This window comes from Pelecanus crispus, chromosome 19 (assembly GCF_030463565.1).
Source record: "Pelecanus crispus isolate bPelCri1 chromosome 19, bPelCri1.pri, whole genome shotgun sequence".
Lineage (NCBI taxonomy): Eukaryota > Metazoa > Chordata > Aves > Pelecaniformes > Pelecanidae > Pelecanus > Pelecanus crispus.
The window spans coordinates 4,080,400-4,096,648 of NC_134661.1; the positions used below are offsets into that span (position 1 = coordinate 4,080,400).

Consider the following 16,249-nt stretch of genomic DNA (forward strand, 5'->3'; position numbering starts at 1 on the left):
CTCGCAGTGGGGCGTTTGTGTTGTATTTTCCAAATGTAATCGGAAGACTTAAACCTTCCAAGCCAGCATTTTGGCTTTGAGACTAAAATAACACACAGGAAAATCTATATGCTGATGGAAATCTTCCTGACTGCGTTAGATCTTCCTTATCAATCTAAGCCTGCATTTGGAATTGTGCTGTGGATTCCCAGACTGTGTTCAGTGTTGCTGCGTTTCATGCTCGTTTTGAGTGTGGGGCATGGAGTCTCTCAGGCTGGCTGGTGACTGTTTTTACTGGAAAACAGTAAATTAGCGGAACATGGAGTCAGCTTATAGAGCACTGTAGCTATTTGCATATTTAATAATTTGCAAATCATTACATGCAAATTACAATGCCCCAAGAAGGAAAAATGTGGGAAGAAGAGGAAAAAAACACAAAACATTTAATTCTGAGATATTGCTGAGAGGAAAGCAGATTTTATTACTGGGTGTCAGTCAGTCAAGGACTCTCTGAAGTTAAAATGGCAAAATTTGGTTTAGTTTAGATTTACCAGCCAAGTGTTCCTTTTGCTCTCCGCCATCCTTCTGCAGTAATCGGTTGTCTCTTGCAAATGAGCACGATGATGTCGCTAACCTTTTCTGTCAAAGAGAGGAGACTCTTGTACACTCTGTACCTGCCTTTCATGGTGTTTGCTACTTGTACAGAAGAACTGTGAGGGAAGAGGACCTTGTGCTATGCTGCTGCAGTGCCTGCCCTGCAGCTGCTTGTGAAATTATCTAGGTTAAGAGGATGCTACTATCACCAGCAGACAAAGGCAAAGGCTTTCAGTACTCTGAAGTACTAAAGTGCTGCCTGTTTGTGTGTTGGCACCTGTATGTTCCAAGAGCGTGATACAAGATGGGGAAAAGAAGAGGCTGTAAAGCGTTGCCTAGAAAGGGAAATGAGGCGAGAAGTTTTTGCTGAGCAGGATGCATAAGGGAAGGAGAAAGACTGATATTGCTAAACAAGCCCCACTGCCATCATGGGACAACAATGAAGGTATGGGGGTCAGCGATGGGGCGGAGGTTCCGTAACCTGGTCATTAAAACAGGAAACGGGAAGTTAAGGGCCTTCACCTCAACCCCAGATTTCATCTGTGGCCTTGAGCAAATCGCTTCACCTTGATCTACCTCTGTTTCCACTCTTCCTCATGGGAGGGAGGATTTGACACCTCACGGGTTCAGATGTTAAAAGAGTTTTATTAGTTTACAGATGAATACGGATGCGATACCCACTGAAATGAGAAGTAGATGCAGAATTGACCCTACTTGTCTATATCATCTTTCAAATTCTACACGTACAGACCCCACAGTAGTTGGGAAAAGAAAACCATGCTATAATACTCTGTCACAGTTTAGGAGCACGCTGGCATATTAGAGAAAGCCCGTTTCTTTCTGAATTGAAATAAGCTTCCAGCTTTTGTTGAGGATGTGTGAAATTTTATTTCTGCTTCAGAAATAGCTCCATGCTTGTGCCTTCAGTACATCACGCTGATGTGCTTTATTGATTCATTTCTTGGAGAGACAACCAGTGTTGATACTTAAATGTTTGTGTGTTGTTGCTCTTGGGTGCTGGGAAAGGGTGGTAATATCTGCGGTGGGTGAGAAAAAGACTATTTATAGAACAGCCAGCTCCTTTGTTAGGAAGTGGCATCCCTTGTATGGTTTATATCGGGATGGGTGTAGGAGGAGGAAAGGCAAAGCATGGGGAGTTGCCCTCTGTAGCGAGCAATCCAAACCCCACTGAGCGCCTCGCACTGTGGCTGTCCGGGAGCATGGAGTAGCTGCGCGGGGAGAACAGTTACATGCAGGAGATGAGAACGTCGTCCTTGCCAGGCAGATGGAGTACATTTAAGTGCAGCTGACTGAGAGCATCTGTCAGGGCTCTGTTTTATAGTGCACAGCTTGGTTTTTAATGTAATGAGATTTCTGGCATAAACCTTACGTATTTTATAGAAAAAGTTAATTTTGTCTCTCCCCCCAAAGGCTTTGTTCCGAGACACTTTTGACAAAAAGTGGACACCCCATCATCGTTTGCTCGCCACGTGTGAGGGTTCAGAGTGATCTCCGCTTCCCTCAGCCTCCCAGCTATCATTCTGCTGATCCTGTGCAGAAAAGCCCATAGACAGTCTCGATAATATAAAATGTCTTGGGATTTCAGAATGAAAACTGTACTTCCAAAAATTGTTTTAATGAAGGATTGTTTTCATTGCATGACAAAAGTAGTAACTAGCTGCTGTAGATGTACTGTGAGCATCCTGAGCCTGTGAATGATCAGAATTTAATAACTCATGTACTGTGAGGGGCTGGTGGCCATGTGTAGTGCCATTGGAATGGAAATGATGGTGCCACTGCTTAGTGGGTCACGTAAGTAGCCTTTCACCTCATTCTTACTGGGCGTTTGTGACCGTGTGGATGGCTTCCAACGTAACCACTTCTATACAGAGGGATATATATGTGTCTCCTTTAAGTGGAATATATGTGCGTGGTGTTCTTTTGTATAGTGTTCTCTCTCTGATACAATCAGCGTGACTCCTTATCAAAAATCAGTTGTTACCACTGGCTAATTGTACCTGGACAACGATCCCATGACGCTGATTCTATACCAGTGTGAAAGAAAAAGAGATTATAGTCCAAGTAGTTTCCTGTTTTGATTATTCAAAGGTATGCATAAGAATAATAATAAGGAAAATGTTCTGTAAGTTGCAGATAAAAATTTTCTTCAGAACAGCAAGCTTCTCTCTCAAGTATGAGTAATAACAAATACTCTTTTTTATTTAATTAGGAAGCGGTGCTCATAATAATGGCCTTCTGGAAACATTTTGCTGACGTTCTGTATTTCTGCATGTGTGAGAGTGATCAGGGAGTGTACATCAACAACGTCCCTTGTTCCTGAGTTGGACAGCCCCATCTCCAGCGCTGGAAGGAAACTGTGTCTGTTTCCGAAGTAAGTGCCATCAAAGCCGGGTTTGGTTTTGTTTAGTACTGAGGGTGGGCAGGTAATAATGGCATCTGACCATTAGGACCAAGAATACTCTTGAACTTGATTCATCCTCCATACATGGCTGGCAGTCGGCACTAATTTTTAGTCCTTGCCAAAACACAGACTTGAGCTGATGACCTAGTTTCAGCTGACCTTGAAATAAGCAACCTATGTGACCTTCAAGCAATTACATGACTCGGGTAGCTGGCTATCGTGTCAGCCGGCGGCGGAGCTCAGGGTGCTTTTGTTATGCTCTGTTCAAGGGCTGTTGGTGGAAGTGAATTACTCCCTGTGCCTTCCAGCTTGTCTGATCTCACAGACATTTTTTGATTTCTTATTATTTTATTTATCTTAAAGAATTGGCTAATACCTGGCAGGAACACACCCAGATCTGTACCTGTGATCAACAGTTAATGGACTCATGCTTCTCAGAGCACTGGCGTTTTTAATTATAGCCAAAGCCAGTGTTTTATACAGTCTGCAGTTTCTTGTAAAAAGTAATGACTCACTGTTATTGGTTTCTGCATGCAATACAGTCTATTTTTGTGTAGTGTCCTCTCTGCTCAATGTAAACCACCTGATCGCACCATGGAGCGACGAGTAAGTGCCCATCCACTGGGCAGTGAGAGGGGACGGGGCAGGTAAGGCTTGCAGATAATGGTACACGAGTTGGCAAGGTGCAGGCACAGCGGAATGTCAGAGAAAGTAAGGGTTCCTGTGGGAGGGGCAGGAGTCGGGCAGGGCAGAGGTGAAGCAGGAGGAGCGAGGGAGAGGGGGAAGGCAAGGCAAGTGTGCAGAGTGGAGAAGGGTTGGTACTGTATGCGAGGGTTTAGTCTGGAGAGGAATTTCTGCATTCCTCTTGCTTTTAACGTGTCACAGAAATCTAATTCTAAAGCCTGTATCGAGATTGTGCATCACTTATATCCTTTATGGCCAAAAGCTTTTAGAATTTGATAGGCACCAACGGAAGAGCTATTCTGTTGCAAGGATTTTGTGGTTTTGCGAAATCAGGAACTTCCGATTTTTGGGGTGAAAGGGGAGTATTTGCACTTGCATGCAAAGTGTTAAGTATTGCAGCTGATTCAGTTACCATGTGTGACTTGAATGTAGGTTTGCACCCCTGTTTTTTCTGAGACAATTGATGTACTCTGTGGAGTTTCACAGTAACTGGGGAACAGGTGTAAGTGATGCAGACATATTGTCTGTAGATAAATTAAAGAGTTTTCGCAGAGAAATCACCTGTGACACTGAAGAGCTCGTGGTCATTAAATCATGGGACAGAAAGGCTTTGCTGAGAGCTTAGTCCAGCATTTGTAAAGCGTCTTGTCTGTGATGGGGGGACTCTCTGAGGTGAGTAATTAACAGTAATAACGTCAGATGACAAGGGGATGCAGCTAGAAAGATGAGGAGAACACAGAAACAGGGACACAGTTTCTCTAAGATCTGTATTGCCTGAAAAATATCTCCGAGTAGAGGAGCTTGGCTTCACCTCCGGCGACGCAGAGGGGACAGCGCTATCTGCCGGCTCTGCAGGAACGGTGCCATTGTTTGCCAGCATTGCAGAGCACAGCACCAGGCATGTTTTACCTCCTGCCCACATCGCACCCACACGTATATTTGTACGCGCATACATGTTCTCTGTCTCTCCTCTTTCCCCCCCTTCCCTTGGGATTTCTCCATCTCACCTCTCCTTTCCTGTACAGTATTTGGCCTCTGGATGGAAACTTACAATTACTCTAAAACTTGTTTGTTTTTTCTGGTTGTTTCTTTGTTTAAAGTTAATAAAACAACTATTAAAAGTAAGCAAACTGTAGTAGAATACCTAGCCAGGAGAAGGTGCCTGCTTAGATGGTGAAGTGCTAGCAAGGAATTCCCTTTGAAGAATGGTGATTTTGAAGGAGAAAGTGACATTTTACAGACTCAAAGCTCCATGTAACTTCTGCTGTTTTACACAGTACCTTTGAATTTGTCTGGGGGGATGTTTCTTACTGTCAGAGGACAAAAGACTTTTCAATTTTGTCATATTGAAGCTGGAAAAAATGTTTCTCCTTTCTCTTGTGTGATGTCTAACATGTTACGTATGTGTTTGTCGTTTTAGATGGAAGACAATGACAATTGTGCTACTAGGAGGAGAAAGTTGGAAACCCACAGATGGAAGGTATAGAACATAGCCAAAGACCAAAAAAGTTTCACTACAGGAGACTTGATTCTGCAAGATAATAGTTATATTTGACCAAACATCTCCAGTACAAAAAAAGTCTCTTGGAATCCTTCGTATTTCCTGGACTCCTGTGAAAACAAACCACATTTGAGAAGTAGCCCAGAGCTTTCTTCTAGGGGACTCGGAAACGAACTTAAAGCTGTATGTCTGTGTTTATTGACAGCTGAGAGGAGATGCAGCCTTGTTCACCATTTAAGGAAAAAAGCAGCAGCTAGCACTTCGCTTCAGTCCAGCCAAGGTAAGACAGTAACACTTGCTGAACAAGCTTTTCTTTACAAAAATGCAATCATTGCACGGTGCTAAAATAATTGATACATTGGTGTATTTTACTAGTAGGGAGCATTCAGAAATTAAATGAGCAAATGTGAATGAATGTGTGTGGCAATCTGACACGCTAATGGATTTTCATCTACTGCTGAAGTGAATAAGCTGAGGAGAGGCCTAAAAGCATATCTGTGGAAGTGCCACCTCATTAGACTCCAGATTGGTAAAACACACTTCAGTTACGGCACACAAAGGCTTGCCTATGTGCATATGCCCTACTTGATTTTATTGGCATTGAGTCCAGGAAAACAGTACCCCAAAAGTACCTGGACCAACACCAGAGCTTAGAATTTCCTGGATGTATACAATAACACACCTCTAAATATGGCCTGTATTAAAGGCCTGAAAAAACGTGTTTGTTTAGTTGCTGACCACAAAGCATTAGACATGTGCAGGAATGCAGCTCAGTGCGTTTCGTGGACACAGAGGGGAGAATTTTCAACCCAGAGTGCACCTGCTGCTCAAAGGGATCCAGTCCCCAGACCCCGCCAGTCCTCTGTGAATGCCCAGGCTTTGGCTTATGCAAGACCCTTCTGCATTTGAGGAAGTATTTGACAGGGAGCACCGCTATGAAAAGCGTTAAAGGCTCACAAACAGCTTGGGCAGTCTGCTTGCCAGGGCAGTGACTTCTTGTTCACAGAGGGGAGGACTCTCTAATATCCAGTCCTTCTCATTCTTAGTCCTGAAAGGAAAACACTTCTCAGAGCCAAGGATAAACAGAGGCATGCTGAACAGCCTGTGTTTTCTCTGGGACATAAGGATGGCAAAGGGACTGTGCCTTGTGGGTCCTCAGTGAAAGCAGAAAGGGAGAGCAGCTGGCATTGAAGGGTCAGAATGTTGTCCATCCGGAACAGAGGCCTTGGACGTCAGTTGGCCTCTTCCATGGGTATAAAGGTGTAAAGCAAGCTGAGCCAAGCTCAGGTAGCAGGAGTAAATCAAGAACGTGCACAATCTCTGTATAGTGGAAAGAGGTTCTGCAGCGCGTGTGTGACAGAAAACGGTTGTTCAGTACGGAACACAGCTTTCAGGAATCACAGGGGTATGTGCATGGGGAAATAGATCTGGCAAAAAAAGGATACAATGTAAATGTAGGCAAGTATTTGTATAGAGCAAGAGCATGTGAGATAGCACCGTCACTCTGGGCACCTGCATCTTAAGAGCATTAATGGGGACCCACCTTCCTGAATATGGGGGTGAGAAGGGAAAGATGTGTGGAGAGTATAGCTGGAGTTGTCTGTAGTGTGCATGGTGGGGATCCAGGTGTTGGCAGGTACATGGAGAATGCATAGAACTTGAGTGTGAAAAAGAGAAAACTGAATGAGCTTTTATAACTCTCCAGGCACCCTGTAAAGGCAACTAGAGAAGGCTCCCCTTGCTATAGATTTCTGTAGAATGGTTTTTAAAGTGCGTGGGAAGGATGCTTACATCTATTAAACTGAACATTTTTAAATGGGTATGCGTTATCCTCTGTGACTTCCCTGCAAAAACCATTCCTGGTTTCATACCGGCTCGAGGCTGCTCCGTGTGAGCAGCAGGGAGCAAGCGTAAAGGGTGCTCTCTTCCTTTTCGTGCTCTTTCTTCCAGCACTTGTGCGTCCGGGGATTGCGCTGCTGCTGTTTGGTTGTTGGGCGGCTCTGGTGGCCTTGAGGTTGGGATGGTTGTTGATCCCGGCGGTGGGTGCGTGTTGGCTCCTGGCAGTCGGGAGTGGCTGTGCAAGGAACAAGCTTCGCTGACGTTCAGCTGCACAGCGAGGAGGACGCTTGCACTGGAGCGAGCCGGAGTGGTTGCGGATGGCGGAGGATCTGATGAGACGGCTGTCACAGGGAGGCCAGCCACGCAGGGTTTGCGTTCTCACTAACATAGCCTGGCTCAGGGACCAAAGAGTGGGGGATTAGTGGGGGCAGGGTGCTGGCATCATTTTTCTCTCCTCGTCGTCTTGTGCCTGTGCAAAAGTGCCAGCCCTCTTTTCTTTTTTTCCATTTCGCCCCCCCCTCCCAGTGAAGCATTAACTGGGTGGGTTGCCATAGCAACCCCGCATGATGAGTTGGGCTGCTTCTTGCAGCATTCAAGATTTCTCTCTCTCAACATTCAGTTCCCTTCACCATTTCCTCTGGAGCACCAAAATGGCCGAGAGCTTTGCGGTGCCGAGCGCCCCACGCCCTAAGGGTTACACCTGCCCTGCAGCCTGTTCGCTGGAGGCGTCGGGGCTGTGTCGGGGCAAGAAGCAGCAGCTCTGCATCCTTGCATTGGGTGGGGTTTGAGGAATACGTGCTCTCCATCTCTTTCGCAGCACGCCAGGGCTGAAAATTGAAACAGGCTTCCATCCTGTTTATTTGCAAGTTTTCCTGAAGAGGGCTGGGCAGTGTTTGCTGCCTGTTCAGAACAGGCACATGGAGACGCTGGAGTGGTTCCTGGCGAAGCCCAGATCATAGCAGGAATACAAGGATCTTATCCTTTCATTCTTCTTTCATTGTCTGTAGTACGTGAAGCATGGTCTAGGTGAAGATTAAACTTCGCCAGAACTGGGAGAGAGGGTGTGATCTCTGTTTGCTTTCCTGGCCTGTGGCTTTTTGTGTTACAATCCACCCAAATCCCAGCCCTGTTTCACCAGAGATTTTCTTCACTTCCGGGCCCAGTTTCCCTTCTTCACAGAGCAGCTAGAACACTGGTCTAGCATGACGTGCTTGAGGTCTGTGCTTGTCCGAGGGATCAATTTGTTAGGATATTTGTTTGTCACCAATTTAAACTGATTGGCAGGTGAGTTCTGGAGTGCCTGGGGTTAGAGGAAAAAAAGGCTTCTCTTTCTACCTGGGGGAGCGCCTGATGGCAGGGCTGTGCGACGAAAGGAGTAGAAAGGGTGAAGGGTCAGGCAGCGTCTGCTGACCGAATCAGCCCTGTAGAGCCGCTGCTTCCTCCTAATCCTCTCAGACCCTCTCTCCTCCCTGGCAGCATTCGCCATAATAGATGTAATTAGAGCGGCCGTAGCACAAACAGTACGGCTCTGCTGATCCGCGTTCTGGGTTTTCTGGCAGTGCACCTGGCTTCCTGAGAACAGATGTGATTTCCACTGTACTTCGTGAAACAGGTGGTTGTCAAATGAGATATCCAGGGACGTTATCCAGTAGTTCCTGTGTCTATAAAAAACCCCACCATCAGCACTCATTTGCCATGCACAGGCTGGATTGTTCCAGAAGAGGTAGGAGCAAATCCTGTGGCTTAGCCGGCCCTTCCTTTTGTTGAATTGTTGTGGATATAGCAAGGGGCAATGGGAGAAAAGCAAATGGCTTAATGTAGGAGGCTACGTCTTTCCATCATCTCTGGGTACCATGGCTGCCTTTTTGTCTTCCTCTGGAGAAAAGTCAGATTTTATGATTTGGATATTCACGATGGATGGCTTCTAAGGAGGGAACTGGAAGCGTGTTGCTGGCATCTGCAGGCCGCTGACTCACAAGCTGTTGGTCTCTATAGCCGCACCTGGCTCCTGGAGGTCCATGAAATAGGTGTTTTCTTTCGTTAGTTTGCTGGTAGGAGTGCACAGTAACACAAAGAAGCCCAGGAGCAGAGGGGGCAGCCAGTGAAACCCGACAGGGACTGTCGTGGCTTTGGTCAGTCCCTGCTGTAATACTCAGGGCTGCAAAGGTTTCAGGGGTCACAGCCAGACGTGGGCTGGAACAGGGCAGAGTAACCTCTCCAGTCAGTAAAATGAAGCAGGACAAGGAATTTGGAAGATGTCCTTAGCTAGGAATTGCTTGGAGCTGTCACAGTAAGCTATAAAGGGTGACATGGAGGCAGTTGCTCTGTACGTGGTTATTGGCAGACGACGAATGCAGCTTGCCGATACAAACACGATTAGATGATGTCTAGGAAAAGCGTTGGCTCTCTGCTGTGTGCCTGCTTCGCTTCAGCAGCGCAGGGCCCAGCCTGCACGCGGGTGCCCGCAGCACCAAGCCCGCGGTGCCAGGCCGTGCCGGGAGCCCACGGGGCTGCGGCAGCGACCCGGGCAGCGTTGTGCCCAGCTGAGAGTCCGTGCACAGCTGGAGAGCTCGAGGCTGATGCTCTCTGATGGCTGCAAATTTCCCTCTTTGGGTGGGTCTCAGCGTCCACGCGCTTGGTTTTGGCACCGCGAGTTGCTCGCGTGTCGTTCTCCGATGGGGTTGGGCCGGTTTAATTCAATGGATTGTGCCGTTTATTGAGCTGACATAAGAGCAGATGCTTTAAAAAGAGGGAGCACGTTTAACAAGCACTTCATTTTAACCTTTCTGTCCTTTCTGTGACCTTCAGAGTTGGAGGAGCCCTTCAGGCGCCGGTGGCCCCGGGCCAAGACGGGAAAGCCCAGCCTGCTGCTGGCATTCAGCGCCCGGGAACCGGACCGGAACGTGGGGAGAGAGGATTTCCCAGTATTTCCAACTGTGACCTTCAGCGCTCTGCAGGCGTTGGGATTAAACTCATCAGAGGCAGAGGCCTGTGTGTGACCCCGGGTGGGTGACTCCCCCCGCCCCGGGCTGGATGAAGGATGCTGCCAGCCCCTCTCCAGCGCGCCGGGAGGAGGGTGCCCGGGCGCTGCCAGCCCGGGGGCTCCCGGCGGGGCTGAGGAGCCCGGTTACCGGCGGGCTGGCCGGGGCCGGGGCCGGGGGCGGGAGGCAGGCAGGGAGGCAGGCAGGGAGGCAGGCAGGGAGGCGGCCGCGCATGCCTGCCGCGGGCCGTGCCCCCCGCCCGGGCTGGGCCGGGCTCCGCGCAGCCGTCGCCGGCCGCGGCAGGCAGGGAAGCGGCGCTGCCCCCGGCCGGGCCGGGCCGGGCCGGGCCGGAGAACAAAGCGCTGCGCGCTCCCGGGCCGCTGCCCGCGGCCACCTGCTGCTCCGCGCCCCGGCGCCCGCCGGCGCCCGGCGGCGGACGAGGAGGAGGAGGAGGAGGAGGAGGCGGCGGCGGCGGCGCGGCGGGGAGCGGAGCTGTCCGGGGCCGCGGCCCTGTCCGTGGTGCTGCCCGCAGCCCGGCCCCCGCCCGCCCCGCCGCCGCCGCCCGCCCTCGCCCCCCCCTCGCCGGCGCATCCCGGGCGGCGGCCCGAGGCGTCCTGTTGCGCCGGGGCCGCGGCGAGGAGGGCAGAAGCGGTGCCTTCCCAGAGAGCCGCCGCCCGGGTCGAGCTCCGCTCCTGGCTCGGAACAATGGCTGCGCTGCCAAGGCTGGTTGGTGCGTCTGCGGTCGTGTTGGTGCTCTGGGGTAGGTGCTTCCGTTCCGTGCTGTCTTCAGCCAGGTTCGCCACCAAATCTGGCGCTTGCCGCTTGTAGGATGCTGGTTGAGAGCGCCGCTTTTCCTAGCGAGCTTCCCTTAACGCTGTCGTGAAGACCAGCCTCTGAAGTGGCTTTTTTGTTTACGAGAGGAGAAGGAAACGACATTCGCGCAGAGTTAGTTATGAGTGGAACGGACTTAATATGAGCAGAGAAAATACATTACTGCTAAGTAGACTTACGGCACAAAGCATGTGCTTTAATACGCCTGCAAGTTCTTTACTGTTTCTTCCTCGCTGTTGTCTGAAATTTGCAATGTAATTTAACGTTTAGTTGCCTCAGGGAGGATGTGCAAACCGTTAAGCAGTGCATGTTAGTGCTAGTTTTCCATGCAGTCTGTATAACCTGGAGTAAATCATTTTATTGCGATTACAGTTTTTCTTCTGCAACCAAGAAAAGGTTGGTTACTTTTGCAAATACAGCTACGTTTGATGTGCACGTATAGCTACAGCTTGGGGGGGGGGTGCATACCTGTGTGCACGTATCTAATTTAACCGGAGTAAAGCATGATCTAGTAGCTTCTTCCTTATTTCTCCCAGAAAGCTGCTGCTACCCGTGGAGCTCATAGTACGGGAGAATTGCAATCTGGCTGTTTCCAGGATAGGTCCCGGGATAATACAGTGCTTGAGAGAGTGGGTTAATGGTATCTTGGAGGTTGGGGAGGAGGGAGCAGCCAGCAAAGTCAGCATCTTCAGTGAGCTAAACTCTAGGCTTTGGAGACAGGTTTGGACAGACAGAACCCAGTATTGTTTAGCCCAGGGGACAAATGTCAGCAGGGATTTAGTCTGAGATGTCGTGCTGAAGCATTCCTTTTCTTAGCAAGTATGTAGCTTCACAGGCAATGATTTTTGTCTTGTTTGGGCGAGCAGTATTTTATAGTTGCCAGTGTTAGCACAGACCTGACTGGAAGCATTTTGAACAGGAATGCATGCAAAATCAATAACTCCTCCCGCTGCCAAATTTACTCGAGTCCGAGCCCCTTGGTTCCCAGTACTGCTTATGAAACCTAGAAATGGGAAGGGTGGTGAATCCTCCCAGTTGATTTTTGAACACGTTGCCAGATTAACACATCCAGAGCTTTTGACTTCGCACAAAGAGCGAGCTGTTCCTCCACGCTTGAATTCTGGGCTTTCTCTCATACCAGACTGTAATTGCTACTGTAAGAGGAGCATGCTCAGCATGCATGGGAGAGAACGAACAATGCCTCTAAAGTGGCATTAATTACTATGGGAAAAATTGAAGTTGTGGCAAAGCAGATGCTGGAGAGGTGAATCTGCATGAAGGGATCACCGTCTGTTAATTATTATGAATTATTTATGTCTCAGAGAAGGAAGCTTGGTAAAATTTGACATCTGAGACTTACCTGTTGTCAGAGGGTGCTAGTAATGAATCAAACGGTTTTCCATTGGGGATGGTGTGATCATAACTGCCGAAATGTGGATAACTGATGTCTCTCTAATTCTCTCTTACGCTTCTCTGTCTCGCTTCTTGTCTGCTGCTCCTTCTCCCTAGCTGGTTTTTGTTCTGCAGTATGTGTTGAAGTTCCATCGGAGACAGAGGCTGTCCAAGGAACGCACATGAAGCTGCTCTGCATCTCCTGCATGAAGAGGGAAGAGGTCACAGCCAACACAGTGGTGGAATGGTTCTACAGGACGGAGGATGGAAAAGATGAACCTGTATGTATGTTTGGTAGCTGATCCCTTGTTGCCATAGGTCTTACTGTGAAACACAGTTCAGTGAACTCATGCAGGAGAAGCCAAAAGGTATTTATGAGAGCGTAAGTTTGCCCTGCGGCAGGATCCCCAAGGAAGACTGTGCAAGGGGAGAGACCCAAATATGAACAAAAGCTTTCTGCTACATTCTTATTCAAAGTCTATAGAAATGCTCAGCAGGCTGCTTTCGTATCACGGAGGAGAGATGAGCTTCATAATTTCTGCAGCATTTTCACCCAGAGGTTCCACAGCACCAATTTTGAGCAGGAACTAAAGTGTCTTTTCCTCACTTAGCTGATTTCCACACTTGGGCATAGCATGAATTCATGGCAGGAAAAGCTAGAATCTATTGAGTTCAAATATCTGGGGCTGTACATGCATGAATGTGAATTTCCAGTTTCATTCCTTGAGTACTAAGTATTCTCTAGTCTAGTACGTAAGGAAATCAAGAAGGGAAACGGAAGTATGGAGTGACACCTGGTACCCTTGGCCAAGTCTCCTTTCTTAGGACAATTCTGAATCCCAAAGCTATTCTTTGGAGGTTAAATCGAGCTCTGATAAATCTGGAGGACAGGATTTACTTCTTTTTGCCTCAGAGAAAGCAGTGGTATCCTGACTGTGGGAGGATCTCTGTCAGGAAAAGGTAAAATTCATTTTCAGAGTGACTCAAAATGGGAATCGTTCAGGTGAGGGGCAACTGGAATTCAAGAGAGAATGGTAAAACAGAGAGTAAGATACAGGCTGAGTGCACACATTTGTTTAGAGCTATTTTATCCGAGTATGAAGCATTGGATCAGTGGTTGCATTTCATCACAACTGAGCCAGGGCCAGGCAAGATGACAAATACTCTCCTGCTGTCTGAGAACTAAAGGGACCATGCTAAGGAATGAGATGGGAATTCGCTTTCAGTGACCTGAGTGGTAACATTTGCCAGTGGCAACCTAAAAAATGCAAACGAGAGTGAGCTGGGGCGGGCACTTTAACACTGGGAACTGTGGTCAGCCAGAAGCTTGCAAGAGATTAGGCCTGCGAAAGCCACCCGAGCTCTGTTCTTCTGATGTACTGTTTTCACACTGCAACACTTCCATTTCAGCTGAACATCCCAGGGCTTACCAAAAATGACTGTTTGTCTTTGCTGTATTTTTTCTGTGGTTCCTTCTTAACGTGATCTTACGTGCAGTGACTGACAGGCTAGGCACGAAGACTGCAGGCTCCTAGTTTTTAGTTCCATTGCTGATCTTTTGTGTCATTGTCCATATGTGTCTCTGTTTTTCTGTGCCTTAGTTTTTCTACCTCTGTGATTGAGACAGTTTTCCGTCTTTTGTAAACTGGTCTGAGATTTTGAGGTAAAGGAAGATAGAATATGAACAGCTGCTGTTGCTAAGGAAGCCATAGCCTGGAACATACATGTGTGTAGCTAGGGGATGATGTTCCTTGCGTATGCTGCGCTGTCTGAGATAAGAGTCAGTGATAATACCCCTTCACATTTCCTCACAGATCTACGAGTACAGGAAAAGAAACCATGAATTTGCAAGCCGCTTCAGCGGTCGGTTACAGTGGAACGGGAGTAAAGACATGCAGGATGTATCCATCACCGTGTTAAACGTGACCTTGAATGATTCGGGCATCTACACCTGTAACATCACCCGGGAGTTTGAGTTCGAGATTCACCGACCTCTCTTCACAAGCTCCAGAGTGATCCACCTCACCGTGGTGGAGGAGGGTAGGAAGGATTGGCAGAAAGCGTGTTGTGCCTTAACTCGCCGTGGGTGGTGTCATCCAGGGATGTAGTTTGTCATTGCATTGCAGGAGAGGGGAGACTGAGCTGCCAGGTAATTGTGTCCGTCTTTGCCAGCCACAAACACTACCCAGGGTTCAGGAGGAAAGACGTGCATTTTGTTTGCCAGCCGCAGCCTCTTTTTAGGCTCAGAGTGGTTGTGTGTGAATGTGGGAAGGTATAAAGCTGGGCAGGCTGGGGCAACAGCTGGGCACAGCTGGGCGGGCACAAGAAGCAAGCAGAGGTTTCCAGTTTCTCCGCTTCTCCCCTGCCAGCGCCAGGATGCTACAGCACGGCTTTCACCAGGGTTCCGGCAGCTTCTGTTTCCTGGCTCCCGCCCCCTCCCTCTTGGAACCACTCGTTCTCCATTTTGATATCAGTCTCTTGCTTCCATCCTCTCCCAACCCCTCCTTCCCTTTGTGGTGCTCCCGAATCTTTCTGTTCCTCTTGTGTTTGTTCAGTTCAGTGCTGAAATCCTGGCTCGTTAGAAATCCATGGGAATTCTGCCGCTCTGTTCGGAGAGGGACGAGAGCTTTTAGCCCTCATCTTTTTCTGCTGCGTCTTCCCTTCCCTTCTTCCCCACAAGCATCTCTGTGTTTTGATTTCTTTCAAATCACTGGCGGCACAATACAGTCAAGTAACACCAGCGAGTAGGACGCACAAAGGAAACAGAGTGTGAAGATGAGATAGGCTAACGGTGAGCAATCTGTGTGAATGTGTGGGTGGCAGAGAATGCAAGACACATGGAAGCCTGTGCATGCTTGATTCCGCTGGAAACACGCAGTGGGATGGCTGCTGCCATATCCTGTTGGCAGCCTCGCCTGTTCCCTGTCTTCTGCCCCCTCACAGTGTAGTGGCACCTGGGTATCTCTGGCAAGGTGGGTTAGGAAGGATGACGCGGGGGTGGAAAGTGTCAGTGGAGCTGCTGCACTCCGATAGCTGCATGTAAATGATGGGAGATGATTTCATTTTCTTAACAGCTGGAGAAGACTTCACCTCGGTCATCTCTGAAATCATGATGTATATTCTGCTGGTCTTCCTCACCTTGTGGCTACTGATAGAAATGGTCTATTGCTACAGGAAAGTCTCTAAGGCAGAGGAGGCTGCCCAGGAAAACGCGTAAGTGTGAAATCTCTCCAGGTGCGAGCTTCTTCAGATGTCTCAGTCCAGATCAGTCTGCAAGAAGACCGAACTTCGCTATTACATGTTTCTAGCTGATGTTTGCTGTGTCTGGAATTGTTGCAATGTTTAGGAGTACCAAAAGAGACCGAGCACTTGCACAATGTGCTAGGTAGGGAGGGTGGCCACGGTGCTCGGTATTCCGAAGTGGCTGGGTTTGAACTGTGCAGAGATGCTCTCCTGGGAGGCCTGCTTTCAGAGATCTGGCTCGCAGATGCAGTTGACACAGCAGAGATGTTCCCATTTTTATACTGGCCCATTCCCATCTTTCTACATACTTGGCTGGGATAAGGGCGCTCTTCGTATGTGGTAGGAAGGCTGTATGCGTAGGATTTTACAGCAGGGAAGACTTGGTGTCTGCTCGCGACTATGCCGAGGAGTTTCCTACTGCGAGCATCTTCTACAGGTGACGTGTTACCTTGGAGATACTTAGAGGCATTCAATATCTCTGTAAGGGTGAATGCACCCGAACTGTTTTTTGCACTGTAGCACTTGAGGTTATGCTTTCCTCCTTCCCTCCAACTACAGGACAGACTATCTTGCGATTCCATCAGAAAACAAGGAAAACTGTGCCGTGCCTGTGGAGGAATAGCAGAGAGGAGTCAGCAGAAGGAACGGCACCAAGGTAGGCGATGAGGAAGTGGTCAATCACTGCTCGCGTCTGTCGGCCTTTCAGCCTTACTGCCGGGGGTTAGGCGTGCGTGGGGCTGGAGAAAAGGTGGACGGGGGAGACTCCTGGAGCGCGGCTGTGCT

The 16,249-nt window shown here is 48.7% G+C and overlaps 1 protein-coding gene across 1 annotated transcript; it reads left to right on the plus strand.

Annotated features, from left to right (window-relative positions):
- Positions 1-10,232: 10,232 nt before the first annotated feature.
- Positions 10,233-16,088, plus strand: SCN3B (sodium voltage-gated channel beta subunit 3). The gene is given in 9 exon segments (XM_075723331.1): positions 10,233-10,311; positions 10,361-10,404; positions 10,488-10,525; positions 10,527-10,611; positions 10,685-10,760; positions 12,341-12,504; positions 14,038-14,263; positions 15,298-15,436; positions 16,025-16,088. Coding segments are annotated over 9 exon segments (915 nt in total).
- Positions 16,089-16,249: the final 161 nt, after the last annotated feature.